The sequence below is a fragment of the Sus scrofa genome, chromosome 5 (genome assembly GCF_054392235.1).
Source record: "Sus scrofa isolate SSC_HxYL_T2T_F1_AM1 chromosome 5, Sscrofa_HxYL_maternal_Yorkshire_Landrace_v2.0, whole genome shotgun sequence".
Lineage (NCBI taxonomy): Eukaryota > Metazoa > Chordata > Mammalia > Artiodactyla > Suidae > Sus > Sus scrofa.
In genome coordinates, this window is record NC_139387.1 from 24,895,832 (window position 1) to 24,918,454 (window position 22,623).

A 22,623-nucleotide genomic window follows, 5' to 3' on the forward strand; every position below is an offset into this window, starting at 1 on the left:
AGCTGGGGCAGGTGGACTGTGAAAGTGGAAGCAGAAGTGGACACGAACCTCCTCTCCAACACAGTGCTCCTCAGACTGTGGTTCCCTCAAAAGCCTCTGATAAAAAGCTATCAGAAAAGTAAGTATGTAATTTGTCATGATGGCTTTTTCCATATTCTCTGACTATAGGCAGAGAGTGAGTTCAGTCAGTTTTAAAATGTGAATTTCCGTTTATTATAATTATGCAGAAAGGTAAACCACACTCATTTCTGATATGTTGTTATTCTGAAGGGACATGAAATTAGAATTTTCCTGCCCTGGTCGCTTTAGCCTTTGGAAGGCACAGACAAAACCATCAGTTAGGGAGCTGTTACTGCTAAAGAGACAGAAGAAAAAGAGGTGACGGAAAAGACACCATGACCCAATAATACACAATAATACACTCTAGCATCATAGAAATCAAATAATATCAGTGTCATAAGTTACTTCATCTTATTACCTGTTATTTAAGTCCTTTTGGCCACTGTTTGGTGGAAGTTGCGGGGATGGGGGCACAGATTTGCTTCTCGAATCTCTGTCCCGAATGAAGACTGACTGAGCTTTGTTCCATATGTAAGTTCAAAGTGTCTCAAATATATTGTTTTAATTCACTAAATAGGGAGTTGATGAAGGAAAAACCCAAATCTCAATCACTCTTCTAGGTCCCACAGTGACAGTGAGAGGAGGTAGTTTTGCACAGTTTGTCTTCAAACCCTCCATGTTAATGTTAATTGAAAAACATTAATTATAGGAGGAAGGTAGTAAAATTCATCATGTATTCAATGAAACAGTTACCAAGTTGATCCAAATTAAAAAGAAGTATTCTCATTTTCCCAGGGAAATCTTCCCAACACAATGTAGAATATTGGTATGACTGGGGGTAAACACGAAAAAAAGGCAGTCGTGTAGTCAAAGGATCTGTTACCACAGGCTTGACTGCAATGCCAGAAGCACAGTGCTTCATGAATTATTTGAATGAATAAATGTAGGTTGTTTCATTGGACAATAGGAAATAAGTGGAACCTCGGGTATTTTTTATTCTCTACTCAGAATGCACACATTGGGTCAGTTGGAGCAATTGTTTGCACACATAAGAAATCAGTTCTTCCTCTTATGTAGAAGCATGTAGGGTTTCCCTGCAGACTTTTCCATTATTCCTAAATTTGCTCCTTTAATAATAATAACCCTCCCTAATAAAACTCTAGTGCCTATTACAGGTCAGTATTTTACATTATTGTTAAGAACTGATATCCCCGGTAAGAACACATTTACTCGTTTTCTTTTACAGGATGGAGACCTGAGAGTAAGTTGCTTGAAATATGAATCTCCCATGCAGGTAAATGTTGACATGAAGGAGAGGGGAATTTCCTGAAATAATGGGATTCCTGAAATAATATAAATTAGAGTACAAGGCAGCTTAAAACTCCTGGGAGGGAGTGAAATGGACCGTCATACAGGTCAATGAGAAAGACAGGGTACTTTGTTTACAAAGATTGGCTCATATGGGTCCCTTTGTCTCTAGCTGGCACTTGGTCAAGTTACATATGTCTGAACTCAGAGAACATAAGGGAGCAGGTTGGTAACTTAGGGGGGAGAGGTGATTTGGGGAAGGTGAACAGCAGAAATTGTTCAATCGGGAGGTCACCAAGCTGGACCTGAGACAGACTCTGAGGGCTGCCGGCTGTAAAGAGCACAGGGTTGGTCAGGCTGGCAAAGAAAGCAGCTGCCTCAGGCCATCCCCCTCGGCTCTGCCTGTGACCCAGAGCACCACAGCAGGGTTCGGTCTGCTTGACAGTCACATTCCAGAAATGTTTTCTGTATTCCACTTTAGGAATCCCTCTGCTTAAGCTGTCCCCAAACTGGCATAGAAATACTTTCGTTTGCCTAAATATAGGGTGACTGAGCAAAGATGCACATTTTTTCTCCCTCTTTAGAGATTCTTTGAAGGGCAAAGAGAAGAACTAACATTTTAAAGTGAATGTCCTGCTATTAAAGGTTGGTGTAATCACATGAGATGATCAACATAAAATGCTCATCATACGTTTGTCCAAACCCCTGGACATACAACACCAAGACTGAGCCATAGCGTAGACTAAAGGACTTGGGGTGATTGTGATGTGTCCCTGTAGGTTCATCAGTTGTAACATGAGCCACTCTGGTGGGAGATGTTGATAATGGGGAAAATATGCGTATGTGGAAGCAGGAGGTATGTGGGACATTTCTGTACTTTACCTTCTATTTTGCTACGAATATGATATTGCTCTAAAAAATGCTCTAATTTAAAAGACCCCAAAAATACTAATGAACAGATCCTTCTTGGTTTTGAAATTGGAGTGTTTTGGTATGGTGTGGTATGGAAAACAAAGACAGATGAGGATGGGAGAGAACAAATTTCAAATGTGATATCACTTTCTTCAGAAGGACACACAACATCAAGGCAGTACTGTTGGAAAACTGCATATCAGACACATTATACACTTGTTTCTATATTTGTACATATGCTTTCGAATCAGAGAATTATCTATCTAATTCTATGCTAGAATTATCAATCTCTCTTATAGACATAAGATCTGTAATAGATACTGTCTATAAATGCCTCTTAGTAAGATGTCAAAAGCACTGCTATGTTAACAAATTTATTATTAAGTAAAGGAAGAAAGCGCATGTGAGCTGGCTTGCTGGGATGATTCATTCAGATCCAAATACCAGCTTCTTACAATGCTTCTTTCTTCAGGTGGAATCCCCCTTGACTTAGCAGGAGGCAGTGATGAGAAATCATACGGTAATAACCACATTCATCCTGCTGGGATTGACAGAGGACCCAAAACTCCAAGTTCTGCTTTGTGCATTTTTGCTTCTCACCTACATGTTGAGTGTGGCTGGGAACCTCATCATTATCACCCTCACACTTTCGGATCCTCATCTTAAAACACCCATGTATTTTTTCCTCCGAAATTTCTCTTTCTTAGAAGTCTCATTCACGACTGTCTGTATTCCCAGATTCCTGTATACTATGACAACTGGAGATAATACCGTTAGCTATAATGCTTGTGCCACTCAATTATTTTTTGTTGTCCTCTTTGGAGCCACAGAATTTTTTCTCCTCGCCGCTATGTCCTATGACCGCTACGTGGCCATTTGTAAGCCCCTGCACTACACAACTATCATGAACAACCGAGTCTGCACTACCCTCGTTCTCTGCTGCTGGTTTGCCGGCCTGTTGATCATCCTCCCGCCCCTTGGCGTGGGCCTCCAGCTGGAATTCTGTGACTCCAATGAGATTGATCATTTTGGCTGTGACACATCTCCCGTTTTACAGATAACCTGCTCGGACACTGTGCTCATAGAGAGAATTGTCTTGAGTTTCGCTGTGCTGTCTCTCCTCATTACCTTAGTGTGTGTGGTCCTCTCCTACACATGCATCATCAAGACCATTCTAAGATTCCCCGCTGCCCAGCAAAGGAAAAAGGCCTTTTCCACCTGCTCCTCCCACATGATTGTGGTTTCCATCACCTATGGCAGCTGCATCTTCATCTACATCAAACCTTCGGCAAAGGAAGGAGTGGCCATTAACAAAGGGGTGTCTGTTCTCACCACTTCAGTTGCCCCTTTGCTTAATCCGTTCATTTATACACTTCGAAATAAACAAGGGAAAGACGCCTTCAAAGGCACAGTAAAACGGATGGTATTTCTCACAAAAAAGTAAGAGACTCTTGGTGAGTTTTGAGACTAAGTTAAATTTAAATCTGAAGGACCCAAGAGCAACATTCTTGAACTCGCAAAATAAAAAGAATTTCTTCGGAGTTCCCGTCGTGGAGCAGTGCTTAACGAATCCGACTAGGAACCATGAGGTTGCGGGTTCGGTCCCTGCCCTTGCTCAGTGGGTTAACGATCCAGGGTAGGTAGGTTTTGGTTAGATAAGTTCTCCAATATCCACACTTACATTATTCCTTGATTTAAGGAGAATGTTAGAGATTAGGAGGATTGATCAAAACATCAAAAAAGTTCATAATTTGGGGAGAACGTTCTTTTTTTTTTTTTTTTGTCTTTTTAGGGCCACACCCACAGCATATGGAGATTCCCAGGCTAGACATCGAATCAGTGCTGCAGCCACCAGCCTACAACACAGCCACAGTGACGCCAGATCTGAGCCGCGTCTGCAACCTACACCATAGCTCAGAGCAACATGGGATCCTTAACCCACTGAGCAAGGCCAGGAGTCAAACCTGCATCCTCATGGAGGCTAGTCAGATTTGTTTCTGCTGGGCCACGACAGGAACTCCTGGGGAAGACAATCTAAGGAATGTTTGGTTGCTTAGCCTACCCTGACTACTGAAGATTAAATCCAGGTATTATGTGGGGGGAAAATGAAAGAGTAGCGGGAGAAAGGTGGACAAACAGGTAACAGTCATGCAGGGACCTTGGACCAAATAATTAAAATTGTTTCTTTTCACTGATAGTCTTTTTACTATTTCCTAGCTCTGTAATTATGAAAATAAAGTTTTGTGCTTTCACAGCATTATCTGTGTTTATTAAACCTCATCTACTTTCTCAAATGTACTTTTAATTTTGATATTTACAATTGTTCATTCCAAAGTATGTACAAGTTTCTTCTCTACTTTGAAAATATTTGGGGAAAATAGGAATCTATTCTCCCAAGGCTTTCTTCTTTTTTATTTAAAATTTCTAAAACACAAAAAGCCCATACTGATATAAATAAATGGTTGGATAAATTACCAAAGGCGAGAGAAGAGACAAATCTCTGATGAAAAAGTATTCCGAAAATTTATACTGATACTCCATTCCTAATATCATCAGTTGATTTCCAACTGTGGGGCATCATACAAAATACCTGACCAGTAATCCTCAAAACTGTCAAAGTTCTTTTTTTTTCTTTCTTTTTTTTTTTTTTTGCTTTTTAGTCCTCACCTGCAGCATATGGAAGTTCCCAGGCTAGGGGTCGGATCAGAGCTACCACAGCCACAGCAACGCGGGATCCAAGCCACGTCTGCGATCTACACCACAGCTCATGGCACCACTGGATCCCTAACTCACTGAGCGAGGCCAGGGATCAAACCAGCATCCTCACGGTTCCTAGTTGTGTTCATTAACCACTGAGCCATAAAGGGAACGCCTCAAGGTTTTCAAATAAAAGGAAGTCTGAGAAATTGTCACAGTCAGGAAGAGCCTAAGGAGACATGACAACTAACTAATGTCGTGTCCTAGATGAGAACATGAATAGAGAAAAGACTAGGTACAAACTAAGGAAATCTATGTAAGCTATGGACTTTATTTAATAATAATGCATTAGTTCATGAATTGTAACAAATGTATCATAATAATATAAGATTTTAAAAGGAGAAACTGGGCACACACTATATGGGAATCATCCCTACTATTTTCTCCATTTTTCTGTAAATCTAAAACTGTTCTTTAAAAAAAAAAAAAAAAACCTATTAACAAGTAAACACAATCCTCGATTTAAATGGCAACGATTTTCTCCATGCTGAGCAAAAACCTGTGGCCACTCAAGTGATGGATTTGAAAGAATATTAAAAGATCTCTTTTGCTGGCTGCTCAAAACAAGGATGTCATTCAACCCCATTGTTCCATCTCTCATTCTTCTCCTTAGTCTGCTGATGACCTGTGTTTGATACTCTCATTGCAACTTTCTTACCCGTCTCTCTGGAATGACTTCTCTATTTCACTTTTGTTCTTGGAGATGGCAACAAAGGATCTTTATTATTCCCTCAGAACCAGGGTCCCCAGGGAATGTATTGTTTGTCAGCACAATTGATCCCAAGGTGGCCACTCTGAAGAGAGGGGAAAAAAAAAGTTACTTTGGATATTTAAAAACCTCCAAAAAGTGAATGTGTCCCTTGGGAATATAAAGAACCCTAGAAATCCTCTGGCCTTTAACTCATGTTTTGTTTATAATTTAATAAATATTTAAATATATGTCCAGCATTTTGCTGTATGGTATAAAAAATGCAATAAAGCTGGGAGTTCCCGGCGTGGCGCAGCAGAAACAAATCCAACCAGGAACCATGAGGTTGCGGGTTTGATCCCTGACCTTGCTCAGTGGGTTAAGAATTCGGCATTGCCGTGACCTGCGGTGTAGTTTGTAGACACGGTTCGGATCTGGCCTTGCTGTGGCTGTGATGTAAGCCGCAGCTGTAGCTCCGATTGGACCCCTAGCCTGGGAACCTCCATATGCCGCAGGTGCGGCCCTAAAAAGAAAAAAAAAATGCAATAAAGTTAACCTACCCGAGGGCAACAATGCCATACAAAAAATATTCAACCATGAAAAGTTAAAAATACAATAAATTTCACAAAGGGGCATGTGTAATTTTTTTAAGTTTTGTTGAAGCACAGTTAATTGACAATGTTGTATCAGTTTCAGGTGTACAGCAAAGTGAATCAGTTACACATACACATATATCCATTCTTTTTCTGATTCTTTCCCCATATAGATTATCACAGAATGGCGAGTAGAGTTCCCTGTGCTATGCAGCAGGTCCACGGTGGCCAACCATTCCATATACTGCACTGTGTATATGCCAGTCACAGAGGGGTCGAAGTGCCATATGAATGCACAGATCAAAAGTGCTTTCAATATAGAAGGAAAACCCCTGAGGCAAGTAAAATAATAGTAGCATTCATGATATTTACTATGAGCCAGACATTGCTCTAAGTAATATGTATGGTAATAATAGAATCAAATAAAACTCTGTATGTTCATTATTATTATTATCAACATAGTATTATTAATTAATAATAATATGCTATTAGTGTCATTCTTGTATTGCAAATAGAGAGACTGTGCATAGAGCCTAAGACACAAAACTGATCGAGAGCCTGAGATTTGAACCCAGATAATCTGAATCTAGAGCCCAGGCATGTAACCAGAACACAATAGTGCTTTCTATTCAGGCAGAATCTATGAGGGTATTGAACTCTCCTTAGACTCAGAAAAGATTTAGAAAGGTGGAGAAGTAAGCAGAGAGCCTTTTTTATAAGAAAACTGGATCAAACAAATGTATGAGACTGTCCTTCAAAACTCTTTGGGGTAACTTCTCTATCTGGGCAAAATGTTTAGGGCAAATATGAAAATTAGAAATAATGATATTTACAGACATTAATGTGAGATGAAAGCAAAGTCTGAATTTCTTGTATGGTTTAAGTCTGGATGACTGGAAGTAAACTGCTCTTAACACAAATAGATAATTAACATGGAGAATCAGCATTGTGCTTTTTGAATTTTTATCCAAATTGGTCTTCCTTTTGGATTTCCCGTCATGTCTCAGTGGTTAACGAATCTGACTAGGAACCATGAGGTTGAGGGTTCGATTCCCAGCCTTGCTCAGTGAGTTAAGGATCTGGCATTGCCGTGAGCTGTGGTGTAGGTCACAGACACGGCTTGGATCTGGCGTTGCTGTGGCTCTGGCGTATATGATTTCATATAATCCCATAATAACCCTTTCCCCCTACTTCTATAGTACCCGTACCCCGTTCCCTCTCCCCATGAGTTTGTTCTTTACATCTGTGAGTCCACTTCTTTTTTGTTATATTCACTAGTTTGCTGTACTTTTTTAGATTCCACATATAAGTGATATCATACAGTATTTGTCTGACTTATTTCATTTAGCATAATGAAAATTCCATCCACATTGCTGCAAATGGCAAAATTTCATTCTTTTTATGGTGGAGCAGTAGAGCAGTATTTTTTTTCCTTTTCAGGGCCACACCTGCAGCATAGGGAAGTTCCCAGGCTAGATGTGGAATCAGGGCTGCAGTTGTCGGCCCGCACCACAGCCACAGCCATGCCAGATCCGAGCTGCATCTGCAACCTACACCGCAATGCCAGGTCCCCAACCCACTGAGCAAGGCCACAGATTGGACCCGCATCCTCACAATCCTAGTTGGGGTCATTACCACTGAGCCACGACAGGAACTCCTGGCTAAGTAGTATTCCATTGTGTATATATACCACATCTTCTTTATTCATTCATCTGTTGATAAACACTTAGGTTGCTTCCATATCTCAGCAATTGTAAGTAATCTACTATGAATATTAGAAGGCATGTATTTTTTCGAATTAGTGTTTTTCGATTTTTTTATACTCAGGAGTGCAATTGCTAGATCATATGGTGGTTCTATTTTTAGTTTTTTGGTAGGGCACTAAATGGAGGAAATATTCTATAAAATGTATTGATTAATTTTTTAAAAATAAAAATCTTGTGTATATAATTATAATCCTTCACTCCTTGTATCAATTTTTGTTTGGGATTAGACTGAAACTGACCTTTTTAAATAGAAGTTGCATATATATAACATATATAACACGATGATTTGATACACAAAGTGAAGCTATTGCTACGGTCAAACTAACAAATGTTCTCTTCACATTTATGTGCGTGCATGTTTGTGTGCAAGTGTTCATATGTGTGCGTGTGTGTGTGTGTGGTGAGAACACATGAAATCTATCTTCTTAATGAAGCTCCAGTATTCAGTACAGCCATCATACTGTACCTTAGACTCTGGATTTATTCATCCTGCACATTTGCAATTTTGGACCCTTTGACCAACATGGACAGTAACAGACCTTGAAAACAAACACAGGAAAACTGAACACAAATGCCCCTAATCCTTTGTGATGTCTAATGTGAAGAAAGGTCACCAGAAGAGAAAGCTGCTGAGAAAAGAGGGAGGGACTATTTCCGATGTGACACAGAGGGATAGGCGTTCATCTAAACCTGCCTTCCCTCTGGGAATTCTGAGCAGCTTCCCTCCAGAGCTCAACTGAACGACGCCTGTGCAGTGTGGACAGAAGTGACTTCAGACTCTTCCTCTGACTCCCTCTGTGGTGCACATGACCTACTGTTGCATCTACCTGTCTCCAAAGACACTCCTCCCACTGATACGTGATTAAAGCTTTTATTTTAAAGAATTTCTTCAAGTTAATTACACTGAAGATTAATTAGTGACTTTTGAACCTGAGCTCCCAAGGGAATCTTTTGTTTGTTCAGTCAGTTGATCTCTCCACACTTGTTGCAGACTCTGTGGATATAACTACCGCTCTCTTGCAAATGCAAATTTTAGGGAGAGGCAGGTCTCCCTGTTTGAAAAGCCCAGAATATCAATTTCCCAAACTGGAGAGAGTTCTAATCACTTTCCACAGTCTTTCCATCTTCTCAGGTACCCAGAATACATGAACAGTTTTTCCTACTGATAGAGAAGAAACATATAATGGGATTTTGTTTCTTTTCAACTTCTTAAGAGAAAAGGTGACTGGAACTTATCAAACCTGGTTTACTGAGGAGAACTTTCCCACTCACAGAATTTTTGTGAGTACGTCTGTGGGGATGCACACAAACAATTTGTTGAGGTCCACACCGACTTGCTTCCAGTCATCCATTCCTGCAGCGCTTTGAGTCACACTAAGGACTTTTGTGGTTAAAGCACACTCGGGAGCCATGAAGGACCATCAAGGAGGTGAGTACAACCAAGGTGGCTTTACCCAATATTTACCACCTGAAACTCATAGAATCAAATTTGGGTTCTAAAAAAAGTTGGCAGTATTCTAGAAGAACCAACCGTTCTGAGAAATCACCTTGTTCTATGATATGTGGCATGACTTTGAACAAGATCTTCGAATAATGTTCATGGAAAGGACAAGAGTTAAGAATAGAAACAGGAGTTCCTGTCGTGGCGCAGTGGTTAATGAATCCGACTAGGAACCATGAGGTTGCGGGTTCGATCCCTGCCCTTGGTCAGTGGGTTAACGATCCGGCGTTGCCGTGAGCTGTGGTGTAGGTTGCAGACGCGGCTCGGATCCCGAGTTGCTGTGGCTCTGGCATAGGATGGCAGCTACAGCTCCGATTCAACCCCTAGCCTGGGAAACTCCATATGCCGCGGGAGCAGCCCAAGAAATGGCAAAAAGACAAAAAAAAAAAAAAAAAAAAAAAAAAAAAGAATAGAAACAGATATTTATGGAGGATATAGTTACCAGCAAAGGTTCTGAGAAAGCCCTTTACTTTCAATCCAGTGCAAATGGCTCACTCATTGTTCTCTACTATACAATTTGAATTTCCAAGCTGAGGATATAACCTTCTTTATATTTTATATTTTATAACACATTTGTCCCCAGGTACCTACCTGATCAAAGTATCTGTCAGTTACCTATTTGTACCAGTGTACCAATACATGTAACTATTAGGGCCAGGAGTAGTCAGACAATTGCTCTTAAAAATTAGGCTATTAGTCAATGAACACATTAAGTTAGGACATTTCTATGCTATTGCACAAGGGTTTATTAATTTATTATCCAGGGGACATTGAGATTTGGAGGAAAAAACAGGAACAATTTCAGGGCCCATAAAATAATCCAAGGCAAGGTACCATATGAGGTCTTGATCAAAAGTAAGACATGAAGAGACTTGTGGCTGCCTGATGGGAGGGGGAGGGAGTGGGAGGGATAGGGAGCTTGGGCTTATCAGACACAACTTAGAATAGATTTACAAGGAGATCCTGCTGAATAGCATTGAGAACTTTCTCTAGATACTCATGTTGCAACAGAAGAAAGGGTGGGGGAAAAAATGTAATTGTAATGTACACATGTAAGGATAACCTGACCCCCTTGCTGTACAGTGGGAAAATAAAAAAATTATAAAAAAAAGTAAGAGATGGAATTAGGTATATACGATGGAAAAATAGTTGGGGTCCAGAGACTTGATCTCTCACCTTTAACATTTGATCTCCTATGGTCATTCCCTGAGTGACTCTGTATTACCTGGAATGGCACAAGCTAGAAGGTAACAAAAGCCAGAGGCCATTCTGCTTCCCTGTAATGCTGTCTGAAAAGCAAGGGAGGGGCTATACGGTGCAACTGGACACAGTCCATCCCTCACTGAGAAGTAAAAAGCCATGTTTCCCTGGACTTGGGGGATATCAGGTAGGCAGAGGTAGCATCATATAAAAAAGACTATCCACTCAAAAAATAGAGGCAATGAGGGCAGGGAGAAATCAATTATCCATGTTCTTCCCTTTGCCCAGTCATGTAGAGCTTATATGTAGGTGAAGTAGAAAGTTAAAAAACGATATTTTGAAATGTTTAAGAACTAGATCTCTGGAGTCTAATTGTCTTCATACCCCTGCTTTACTATATGCTAATGGATGGCAGCCTAGATGGATAAGTTTTAGCTCCCCTAATACTCATGAGCCACAGGTTCCTTATCTGCAAAATGTGAATTATAATACAACATGCCTCAGAGAAATGCTGTATTATTTGAGGTACACCAGGTAAAGTGTCAGGCACATATTAAAAGTTTGAGAAATGTTTGCTATTAGCCTAGTAAGATTCAGAAATTACTCTGAAGGGAGAAAAAATGGATTTCCTTATTCAGAAGTATTGAAACACATCATCAGAGATGTGCTTTTCAATTAAAAGCAAAATATCTCTAGAATCTATAGCTCAACGTCATTGCCAACTTTTGAACCTTAGTATTGATCCATTTTCCAATTCTACCACAAGAAAGCTGAGAGCAGCTTTCTGAATATTGTGACACACTCACTAAGTGGTTAACCTTTTGCATAATAAATTATTCACTTCTTAATTTCTCCAGGAGGATTTTAGTGACTGAGAAACAGGAATAAGTGGACTGGCAATCATTTGGAAGATATAGAATACAAGAGAGGTAGAAAAATCTGAAGATCAGAAAAAACAGACTCCTAAAACTTTTACCCCACATTATTATAGTAAAGAAAATATGTAATTAGTATTCAGAGGACAAATTTATTTTCCTGACATTAACAAACCAATTATATATACTTTTTCAGTGATCTATTCTCAGCCTCAGAATTAGGTACAACATTATCAGCTGCATTTAAGATTGTATCAATCTATTCCTAATCTATAGGTAATAATTTTATATAAAGGGGACTGGTGGTCATCAAGCCTCAGAGTGGTTTTTTTTTTCTTTTTATGGCCACACTCATGGCACATGAAATTCCCCAGGCTAGTGGGGAATCAGAGCTGCCGCCACAGCCTAAACCACAGCCACAGCAACACCAGATCCTTAACCCACTGATCAAGGCCAGGGATCAAACCTGCATCCTCACAGAGACAACATTAAGTCCTTAACCCACTGAGCCATAGTGGGAACTCCATCAAGGCTGAGTGTATTTTTAAATAAAGAAAGAGACAAGAGACACAAACTGAGTGTGGAAGAGACAGCTAAGTTAGTAGGCAAGTTTAAATGACATATTCTGAATTGGCACAAGGTTTTGAAGGGTCGGGGCATCAAGGCAAAAGACAATGCCAGAAGATAATTTAAAGGCTATATGCAGTTGGGGGATGAGTTCAAAGAGAGGTGGATGGATTAAGAAATAGTGTCAACATGTTACTCTACAAATTGCAAAGAGTAAATGACAAATACTAAATGGACTTGGAAAGAAGAGAATACTGGGTTTTATATCAATTAAGAGCTCTGTTAGTGAATAGGCTTGTCAAGGAAGCACATCATGTGAGATTCCAGAACTCCTCATAATATCAGAGTAGAAGCTTTTATGGAAGTCTGAGAGATATATTGAGGAGGATAGCTGTGATTGCAGAATGGATGGAAAGGGAATCAAACTTCACTTAACCAAAGAGGAAACAATATTAGGCACCATGGCAGGAACAACTCCTATTCAAGGGAAAAAGAAGAAGAAAGAGTAAAAATAAAAATATTCAGCATTTATTTAGTATTGATAAACTCCCTAAAACTATGCTAAGAACCATAGTATTTAATCTTATTTAATCCTCACCACAATTCAATGAGGAAGACGGATTAATATCCACATTTTACGGAGGATGAAACGAAGGCAGCAGAGTACTGCAGAGCCATTATTTGGATCATTGATGGGATCTGACTGATCAACACTTTTGTCTGATTTACTCTTTAGCCCAGGCAAAGATATCTGCCTGCTGTCTAATCAGGGGACTCACTGGTAAAATGACCTCTTTACTGTTCATGCCAAAAATAGTTTCAAGAAGTTTAGAGATATTGTTGGAGTTAAGTGACTATCTGAAAGTGGATGAATGAGGTTTCAGTAAAAGTGAAATTCAGCAGATTTATTTCCATGTATAAAATGATTGGTCTCATGTATTAACTTAATAAATATGTATTTATTTCCTCCTGAGTGCCAGACATGTTGCTGGGCAGTCCAGTGTGAGTAGTGAATAAAATAAACACAATCTGGGTCCTTATGAGCCTTGCAATCTAGTAAGGAAATAAAGATGAACAAGTTGAAAAGAAAATGTGTAATTACAAAGAGTAAAGTGGTGCCGTAAGAAAAGCAGTGCAGTGGAATACTGAAAAACCCCACGTTCACAGAAGGTTTGTGTGGAAGAACACAGAACCTCCTCTCTGAAGTTGGAGGAACTGAAAAAGGCCACTATAAACAGGGCATTCTGAGCGAGAGAAAAAGTATGAAAGCTGAGGTTGGAGAGATACACAGGGGCCAGATCATGTAGGAATTTTCAGGCCAAAGTAGAGAATGTCACTTTTATTCCAAATTCAGAAGGAAGCTGTTGAAGGGATCGAAGCTGAGAAATGATATCATTCAATGTATCTGTTTAAAAGAACATTATGGTTTTATGTAGAGGATGCTTTGTTTCATTTTTTCTAGTTTTGAAAGAAAAGAGAGTTGAAAGGCAATAGTTATTTCAATTTTTATTTTTTATTTTTTATTAAAGTATGGTGATTTACAACTTTGTGCCAATTTTTGCTCTAGAGCAAAGTGACCCAGTCATACATACATACATACATATATATATATACATATATATATATACGCATTCCTTTTCTTATCTTCCATCATAGTCTATTCCAAGAGATGGGATATAGTTCTCTGTGCTATAGAGTAGGACTTCATTGCTCATCCATTCTAAATGTAGGCATTTGTATCTATTAACCCCAAACCCCCAGTCCTTCCCACTCCATCCCCCAGCAATAGTAATTTTAAATGAGCATATTTGGTTGTGGAATTCAGAAAAGACAGGGATTAATAGGAGAAGTTTTAGGAATTTCACATCTTTTGTTATAATCAACTCTGTTTACATTCCACTGAAAGAAGATATACAGAAATTATGACCAGGTGGATTACCAGCATTAATTCTAAAGACTTGTAGGATTTCTCTAGTGACTCAGCAGCCGCTCAGGTAGAGCAGATGTGGTGCGAGTTCGATCCCTGGCTCTGGAACTTCCACATGTAGTGGGCATGGCCCAAAAAGCCTCATATAGAATAATAATAATAATAGTAATAATAGCAGTAATAACAGCAGAAAACCCTTGTATGGTGTTTATTCTATTCCGGGCAATTTTCCAAGTGGTTTGAATATATTTACTCATGTATTCCTTTAAGGACCCTGTGAAATAAATTCAGTTATTCTTCATGGTTTAAATATGAAGAAATTGATGCACAGATATTAATAATTTGCCTAAAGTCACAAGCTGAATGAATCATAACTTGAGCCCAGACAATTAAGCTCCAGAATCCATGCCCCAAGCCACTGTGCCCTGCTACCCTTCTGGTGCCATTATATGATTCGTGATACATAGCGCTTTTGTTTTTGTTTTTGTTTTTCTACCTGGCTGATATCATCTGAAAGAATTTCATCCCCAGCCTTTGTTTGGGGTTTTTTTTGTTTATGCCTTTCCTTTTTTTTGCAGGGGGGAGGGGGAGTTACTCTAGAAGTCCTCGTACCATAGTCTTCTCATTAACATAATGGTAAGAATGTTTAATACCAGCTTTCTGGCCACGCTATTGTATGAATCTTGGAGTAGCATGAGCCACCCATACGAGCACATTATCAAATAAAGTGATATTGTCCTGCCTGACATTCTCACCTTACTCCCATGTTTAATTCGTGTGAACCCTACTGATGTCCCATTTCTGCCTTATTTTTACCAACAGAATATGCAGAAGCCAGAGGTCAGTGATGACAAATTACACTGTGTTAACAACCTTCATCTTGGTGGGACTGACAGATGACCCAGATCTTCAGATTCTGCTTTTTATCTTTCTGTTGCTCACCTATCTGCTGAGTGTGATTGGGAACCTCACCATCATCACCCTCACCTTTGTAGATTCCCGCCTTAAAACCCCTATGTACTTCTTTCTCCGGAATTTCTCCTTTTTAGAAGTCTCTTTTACCACTGTCTGTATCCCCAGATACCTGTACACCCTTGCCACTGGGGACAACACAGTGACCTATAATCCTTGTGCCACTCAGTTATTTTTTGTTATCGTGCTGGGTGTGACCGAGTTTTTTCTCCTGACTGCCATGTCCTATGACCGCTACGTGGCCATCTGCAAACCCCTGCATTACACCACCATCATGAGCAGCACAGTCTGCATCAGGTTCCTTCTTGGCTGCTACGTGATTGCTCTGATCATCGTCCTCCCGCCCTATGTAATGGGCTTGGACCTCGAGTTTTGTGACTCGAATGTCATCGATCACTTTGGCTGTGATGCTGCTCCCATCCTGAAGATTACCTGCTCAGACACAGCCTTCATAGAGCGATTTGTCTTGGTCCTGGCTGTGCTGACCCTCCTGTTCACCTTGGTGTGTGTAATTCTGTCCTACACCTACATCATCAGGACCATTCTCAGATTTCCTTCTGCCCAGCAAAGGAAAAAGGCTTTTTCTACCTGTTCTTCCCATGTAATTGTGGTTTCTATCACTTATGGAAGCTGCATTTTCATCTATATCAAACCACACGCAAAAGAAGGGGTTGCCATGAATAAGATGGTGTCAGTATTGACAACGTCAGTTGCCCCCGTAATGAATCCCTTCATTTATACTCTGAGGAACAAGCAAGTGGTACAAGCTTTCAAAGACATGATCAAAAGGGTTGCAGCTATTTCAAAAAACTAAAAAAATAGTGAACGTAAAAGATCGAAATGTAAAAGAACGTCCTGTACCTATTTTAACAGTCTTGTTGAGACATAATTTAACTAAAATTTACTACAAAATTTACCAGCTGTAACTGCACTGTCAATTAAATCCTAGTAAGTTAACAGAGTTGTGCCAATCACCACCAAAATCCAGTTTAGAGCATTTCCATGACCATACACATTCTCCTGATGACCATCAGCAGTAGATGACCCCCTTTATCTCCCAGCCCCCAGTAAAACCACTGACTTGTTTTCCATCTCCTATAAATTTGCCTTTTCCAGACATTTGTTATAAATGGAAACATAATATGTATTTTGTGTCCACCTTCCTTCCTTTAGCATAATATTTTTGAGGTTCAACCACGTTGCAGCATTTATCAATAGTTTATCCTTTTTTATAGCAAATAGTATCATTGCATGTTTATTCATTCACTAGCTGATGAGTATTTGTTTCCATGTCATTGTGAGACATTTGTTTTCATTCTTTTGTACCGAAAGTGGAATTGTTGAGTTGTAGAGTATCTATAAATCTGTTTTCTAAATCTGTACCATTTTATTCTTCCCAGCAATGTTTGAGGGGTCCAGTTTCTTCACATACGCACCAACACTTGAATTTGACTCTTTTTAATTATGACTATTCTCATAAGTGTGCAGTGGCACCAGATTGTGGGTTTAATTTGACTTTCCCTTTGATAAGTGACATTGAGCATCTTTTGTGTGTTTAACATCTATTTGTGTTTCTTTGGTGAAATTGCTATTCAAACAATTTGCTCATTTTTTAATTGAATTGCTTGTCCTCTTACTGAGTTGTAAGGGTTCTCTATAAATTTGATTGAAGCCTTTTATCAGATATGTGATAGGTACATATTTTCTTCCAGTTAGTGGTATGTAAATAAATGTGTGAACTGATATCCCTCTAAAGTCATTCATTTCATCACTGCTTGTAATAGCAAAAGAATTACAATATCTTTCAAAAGAAAACTATTCTGTTCAACAGAAGTTCCATTCTATAGAATACCTTACATCTGCAAAAAAATATTTTAAGCTCTTTGACATAGAAAGATTTCTATTATGATGGATAGTAAATGCCAAAAAATGCAAAACTGAGCATATATCCTTCATGTTTAGAAAAAGATGGAAGTTCCCTGGTGGCCTAGTGGTAAAGATTCAGCATTTTCACTGCTGTGACTGATTCAAACCCTGGCCCAGGAACTTCACATGCCTCAGGCATGACCAAAAAAAAAAAAAAAAAAGAAGAGAGAGAGAGAGAGAGATGAGGAAGTTCTCATCGTGGTGCAGTGGAAGCAAATCCAACTAGGAACCATGAGGTTGCGGGTTCGATCCCTGGCCTTGCTCAATTAAGGATTTAGTGTTGCCATGAATTACGGTGTATATCGCAGAAGTGGCTTGAATCTGTCATTGCTGTGGCTGTGGTATAGGCCAGCAGCTACAGCTCCAATTAGGCCCCTAGCCTGGGAACCTCCATATGCTGTGGATGCACCCCTAAAAAACAAAAAAAGATGAAAACATCATCAAATTTTTTGTATGCCTAAAAATGCATAATAAAACCCAAAAATAGTGGAATTATACAACATATTCATCAACAAATGAACATATATATTATATAAAACATTTTTCTATTTAATTTATATTCAAATTTTAAATTCATATTTATTCACAGTTGTATTTAATCCATATTCAAATTCATACAATTTCATTTGTAATGCATACAATTCATAGTATGATGAGTTAATATTCAATGTATCTATCATAAAACTGAATCCCAATAGTACATATTTGAACATGTATCATGCACTGAAGTTATTAATTTGAGGGATACTTTATATCTTAAATGTACATGTTTGGGAAAGATGGCTGAAGTTAAACTTTCAACTTTAGTGGAATTTTTAAAACTCTAAATAAAAGGAGATATTAATATGTAAAGATAGGAGCAGAAATTAATGAAATGGAAAACAAAGATACAGTATGAGGGAAATTAATAGAGCTTCCCCCCCCGCCGAAAAACTAATATGGTTTTCATCTTCTAGTAAAATTGATAAGAAATAATAAAGAGGATACAAAAAATATTAAAAATGGAAAAAGCTACTTGACAGATACAACTTAGACAAGAAAGATAAAAATCCCATAAAAACATTAACTAAAATTTAGCAATTGAACTGCTTCCTCTTTTAGTAAATGAACTACTTCCTCTTTTTAAAATGACCTCTAAAATAAAATAAAAAACTATATAGCGGTTTAAAATTTAAAGAAATTAATCAATAGTTTTAAATTTTCCAGCAAAGAGAACACTAGTCCCAGATATTTTACACTTAATACTTTAATTATCAAGAAACAGATAATTTTTTTAAAAAAATTTAAGGACCTGGAAAAAATGTAATTATTCCTCAATTTATTTTGGGAAACTAATATAACCTCCAACTTAAAATATGTAGGAAAACTGCAAGAAAGGAAATCTGAAAGACGAACTCACTCAAGAACACATATACAAAAATACTAAGTAAATTAACCCCCCCCAAAAAAATACTAAGTAAAATATTAGCAAGTTGAACTTTTTCTAATTTAAAAAAACAATGACCATGGATGTGTTTACACATATAACTGAATCACTTGGTTGTATAGCAGAAATTTTCACAACGTAAATCAACTATACTTCAATAAAAAAAGTTTTTAAATGATGACCAAGTTTTGGTTTCTTCCAGGGATGAAAACATGGTCTAACATTAGTAAATCTACTAATATCATGTCATTACCTCCAATTACAAAAGGAGAAAAATTAATTTATTTTTATAGATACACTAAATTTATTTTATTTTCACTAATTTACTAGTTATAGAAAAAATTAATAAAAGTCAATACATTCATGATAACTCTCATCAAGCTATGAATGGAAGTGGATCTTGGAGTGTCCAAATGGACCTGAAATATTTAGTTTTGCTCCTTTCCACTCAGGTTAATTACTATTAATCTGACAGTAAAGTTTATTGCAAACAGTGGGACAGTGACTGTACAATATCCTGAGTATTCACAGCAATGAGTCATATAATTGAGCAAAACACACGTGAGGTGAATGAGTGCCCCAGGCCAGGGGAAGAGCTCTTTCTCCTAAGGCTTCACCCTAGTCCAGCATCTCAGGGCATCCCTGAGAGGCTTCTTCTCTAAACTCAGCAGAAGCATCCCTTCAGCAATGAGAAGAAAAATGGAAAGAAACCACACTTGTGTACAGCACAGGGAACTATATCCAATTACTTGTGATAGAACATGATGGAAGACAATATGAGAAAAAGAATGGATATATATATGTATGACTGGATCACTTTGCTCTGCAGCAGAAATTGATGCAACATTGTAAATCAACTGTACTTTAATTTACACAATTTTTAAGAAACCATACTTGTGATTGGTCAACAATAAACACTTACTGCTTTGCCCTTATTTCCTATCCTATTTTTGCATCTTCCTTTCTCCAAGGACACAGTCCCAACTGAGAAGTGTTATTTTTTTCTCACTAAGTTCATGGCACAATAGGTTAATTAGCAACTTTTGAACCTAGGATCCCAAGGGGTCCTATTGTCTGGTTAATCAGATGATCCCTACACACCTATTGAGGAGCAGATATAACTCATACCATTCTTGTTAATATATAATTTTCAAGGAGTCTTCCTCTGAAGAGGTCAAGATATCAACTTTGCCAAAACCAAAGAGAATTTCTCACCATGCCAAGAGTCTTTAATTCTTTCAACTATACGGAACATATGAGTATTTTTTCCTAGAATTTGAGTCAGAAAATATTCTTTACTTGGTATCCTTTTCAAGACTATAGAAGGCAAAGGACATTTGGGAAAGACCCCGGGAAATTGTGGGCAATGAAACCCTAAGAGACCTCTGCCCACTCACAGACGTGCCAGTGAGTGCAAGTGTGTGGGTGCCTGAAAAATATTGTAGGACGCACCATCGCTAACAAGCTCTTCTCACCTCTGAGTTATCCTAAGGATCTTTGTGGTTAAATTGCTCACAGAAGCCATGAGCAGCAATCTGAAAGGTGAGTATGATTTATTTAGTCATACCAGTTGCTTACCCTCCAAAACCCAAGTAGTTCAAAGTTACAGGGCAGAAGGCTTTGACCTACGTGTTTCAGAACTTGGGTGCTGAATAATTAGGAAGATGGTTTCACAATAGGAATCAATCGTGATACCCAGATGTTACTCTATTCTCTAACTAATGACATTTGAATTTTAGTAAGACTTCAGAAAGATGTTCTCTGGAAAAATTCCAAGGGTAAGACAGTAAATTTTTAGGAGAAGAAAATGGTCATCCGTGCATGGGATCCAGGGAAAGTCTTCCTGTTCTCCTAATCCAGCAACAATGCTTCCCTAATGTTTCTTTTTTTGCTACACAACTTGAATATCTACCATTAGAGAGACTCCCCAATATTTAACAAGCAGTACCAGAAAGCATACTTGAAGAGTAAAGCAATGAGTTATTAGTAAGCCACCACAATAAATCAATGAACTCTCATATGCTATTCTGCATGAGTTTACCCAAAATGTTCCAGATGAGACTATGCTACCAATGGATTTTTGCAAGGACCAAAGTTAGAATGTTATGGGTGCATGGGGCTTAGCCCAGGTGGAGGAGAGCTTGGTAGACACCATGTGTGGGAATCCAGATCAGAAGATAAGGAAGGCTAATAGGAATGCTACTCAACTTCAACATCTAGTCTGGTGTGGTCATTCCCTGAGTTGTTTCGCTGTACCTGAGAAGAAAGCAGTTAACAGACTAGCCATTTGTTACACATTCAAGTTAGACTCGTGTCCATAAATCCAGGGACAGAAGGCTCTGAAGTGTGATCTGAGCACATTTTTGAAAACGATACTGCACACTCGCTGGGAAGAGAAGAGCCACCTTTCCCCAATCTCAGGGGAAACTCACCTCAAGATCATCATAGGAAATACGCTGAAACATCCAAGAGAAAACCATTCATGTTCCAAACAAATTGAGGTCTCCTGGGAAGATCCTGTTCCATGCCAGTGATGAGAGAAATTAAAGCCCTAGAGATAAAGACTATAAATGGAAAACTTTCCAGTTTCTACAAATGTAATTATTATTGTTGAAGACCATCTATCTCTCTACCATAACCCCTACATTGATCCACTTCATTCCCAGAAGGTTACTTGACATATAGCATCAGAAAGATAATGTTGGTCATTTTCTCAAAATAAAAAAGAGCATAAATAAATCAGTCAAATAAATAGTTGAGAAGGGAGTGTTCTGTAATAGTTATGAGTTGGCATTCTGCGGTCAGGCTACTTGGATCCAGACTCTTGCTTTACTACGTCCAAGTCAATGACTTCGGGCACAGTTCTAAATATTTCTGGATCTTGGTTTCCTCAGTTCCAAGATGAAGACTAATTTACAACCAACCTCAGAGAGTTGATTTGAGAATTAAATGAGGTGATCTAAAGGTTAAACATAATAAGTAACATTTAGTATCTGCCTTAGAAATGTTACCTATTATTACCTTCCTTGGAGAGGTTTGTGAATTAAATTGAATGCACATGAAAGAGGAAACTTGGCCCTAGTATCTCCATTAAAAACCTATTCTTATCCCAGAAGTTTCTTCATTATGGTCTTATTCTTCAATTAAAAACATAACTATACCTGATGTGAGTAACATAAATATGATTCTCAGCTTCTAAGACATTAGGTGAATTTATTTTCCAGATCTCCTATAGCCCTGATGGTAAATTTTCCCCAAAGTAAAATAGAGACTAAGGAAACAACTAGAATTTTCTGGGTGCTCCGGAAAGATAAGAAAGCACATTAGATGTGGCAAAATTCCTAATGGGTGAGTAGAAACCAGGGAAACCAAGAAAAAATTCCTGAAATTCTCTCCTAATTCGGAAGAATGGGAAAAACCATGGAAATCAGATTGAGGAAAGCTTGATTCTTCCCTAGACCTTGCTCCTAATAAGCCTGGTGACCGCTCATCCTCTGATTTCTACCTTTCAACTTAGGGGCTAGGCAAAAATAATTATTAAGGTGCATTATCTCTCTCAATTAATAGAGCTCTCTTAAGGCTTGAATCATTTTATTTATAGTAACCTGGCACCCATTTGACTTAGCTTTTTTTTTTTCTTTCTTGTTCCTTTAAAATAGTTCAAAGAGAAAGCATCAGATGGCACATACAGGGCATAAAAGAGATTTCTTATAAATTAGTGGGGAGAATTGCAAGGAAGTTCTCAAGTAAGGCAAGGGGATGAAAGAAGAAGAAGACCCTACAATAATAAGCTCAGGAGAGACTACGACTGTGGTGACTGAGAGGATATGAAGTGAATATCCCAAAGAACAATGTTCAAACTAAGAGATTTGGGCAGGGAATCAAATTAGAAAGTACGAACCGTGTAGATTATAAATGTAAAAGAAATTCAGGGGATGAAGTCACATGTTGTATTGAATGTAGCTGAATTACATCCATGAAGAACAGACGTTTCAACAAATGTTAGGTTTTTTCAAATGTAAGAGGACCTTATAATTTTGAATTTAAGTTCAAAGATAGCAGAAAACTTAAAATACATATACAGAACGTAGCAAGGAGAGGAGCCCAAATCTAAGGTAAGAGAAAGTGTGAGACAGTAGGCGAAC

At 38.4% G+C, this 22,623-nt stretch overlaps 2 protein-coding genes across 2 annotated transcripts; both read left to right on the top strand.

Annotated features, from left to right (window-relative positions):
* The first annotated feature begins 2,752 nt into the window (after nt 1-2,752).
* Nucleotides 2,753-3,724, top strand: LOC100512033 (olfactory receptor 6C2-like). The gene has a single exon (XM_013984123.3). The coding sequence runs from the start codon at nt 2,786-2,788 to the stop codon at nt 3,722-3,724; it is 939 nt and encodes a 312-aa protein (XP_013839577.2). The 5' UTR covers nt 2,753-2,785.
* Nucleotides 3,725-9,206: 5,482 nt separating this feature from the next.
* On the top strand, nt 9,207-16,871 carry LOC110260575 (olfactory receptor 6C2-like). The gene is made up of 2 exons (XM_021091231.2): nt 9,207-9,513; nt 14,977-16,871. The coding sequence occupies exon 2, from the start codon at nt 15,002-15,004 to the stop codon at nt 15,938-15,940; it is 939 nt and encodes a 312-aa protein (XP_020946890.1). The 5' UTR covers nt 9,207-9,513; nt 14,977-15,001; the 3' UTR covers nt 15,941-16,871.
* Nucleotides 16,872-22,623: the final 5,752 nt, after the last annotated feature.

Excerpts from the sequence above, each read along its gene's own strand:
- LOC100512033 (XM_013984123.3), top strand. The coding sequence starts at position 2,786 with ATGAGAAATCATACGGTAATAACCACATTCATCCTGCTGGGATTGACA.
- LOC110260575 (XM_021091231.2), top strand. The coding sequence starts at position 15,002 with ATGACAAATTACACTGTGTTAACAACCTTCATCTTGGTGGGACTGACA.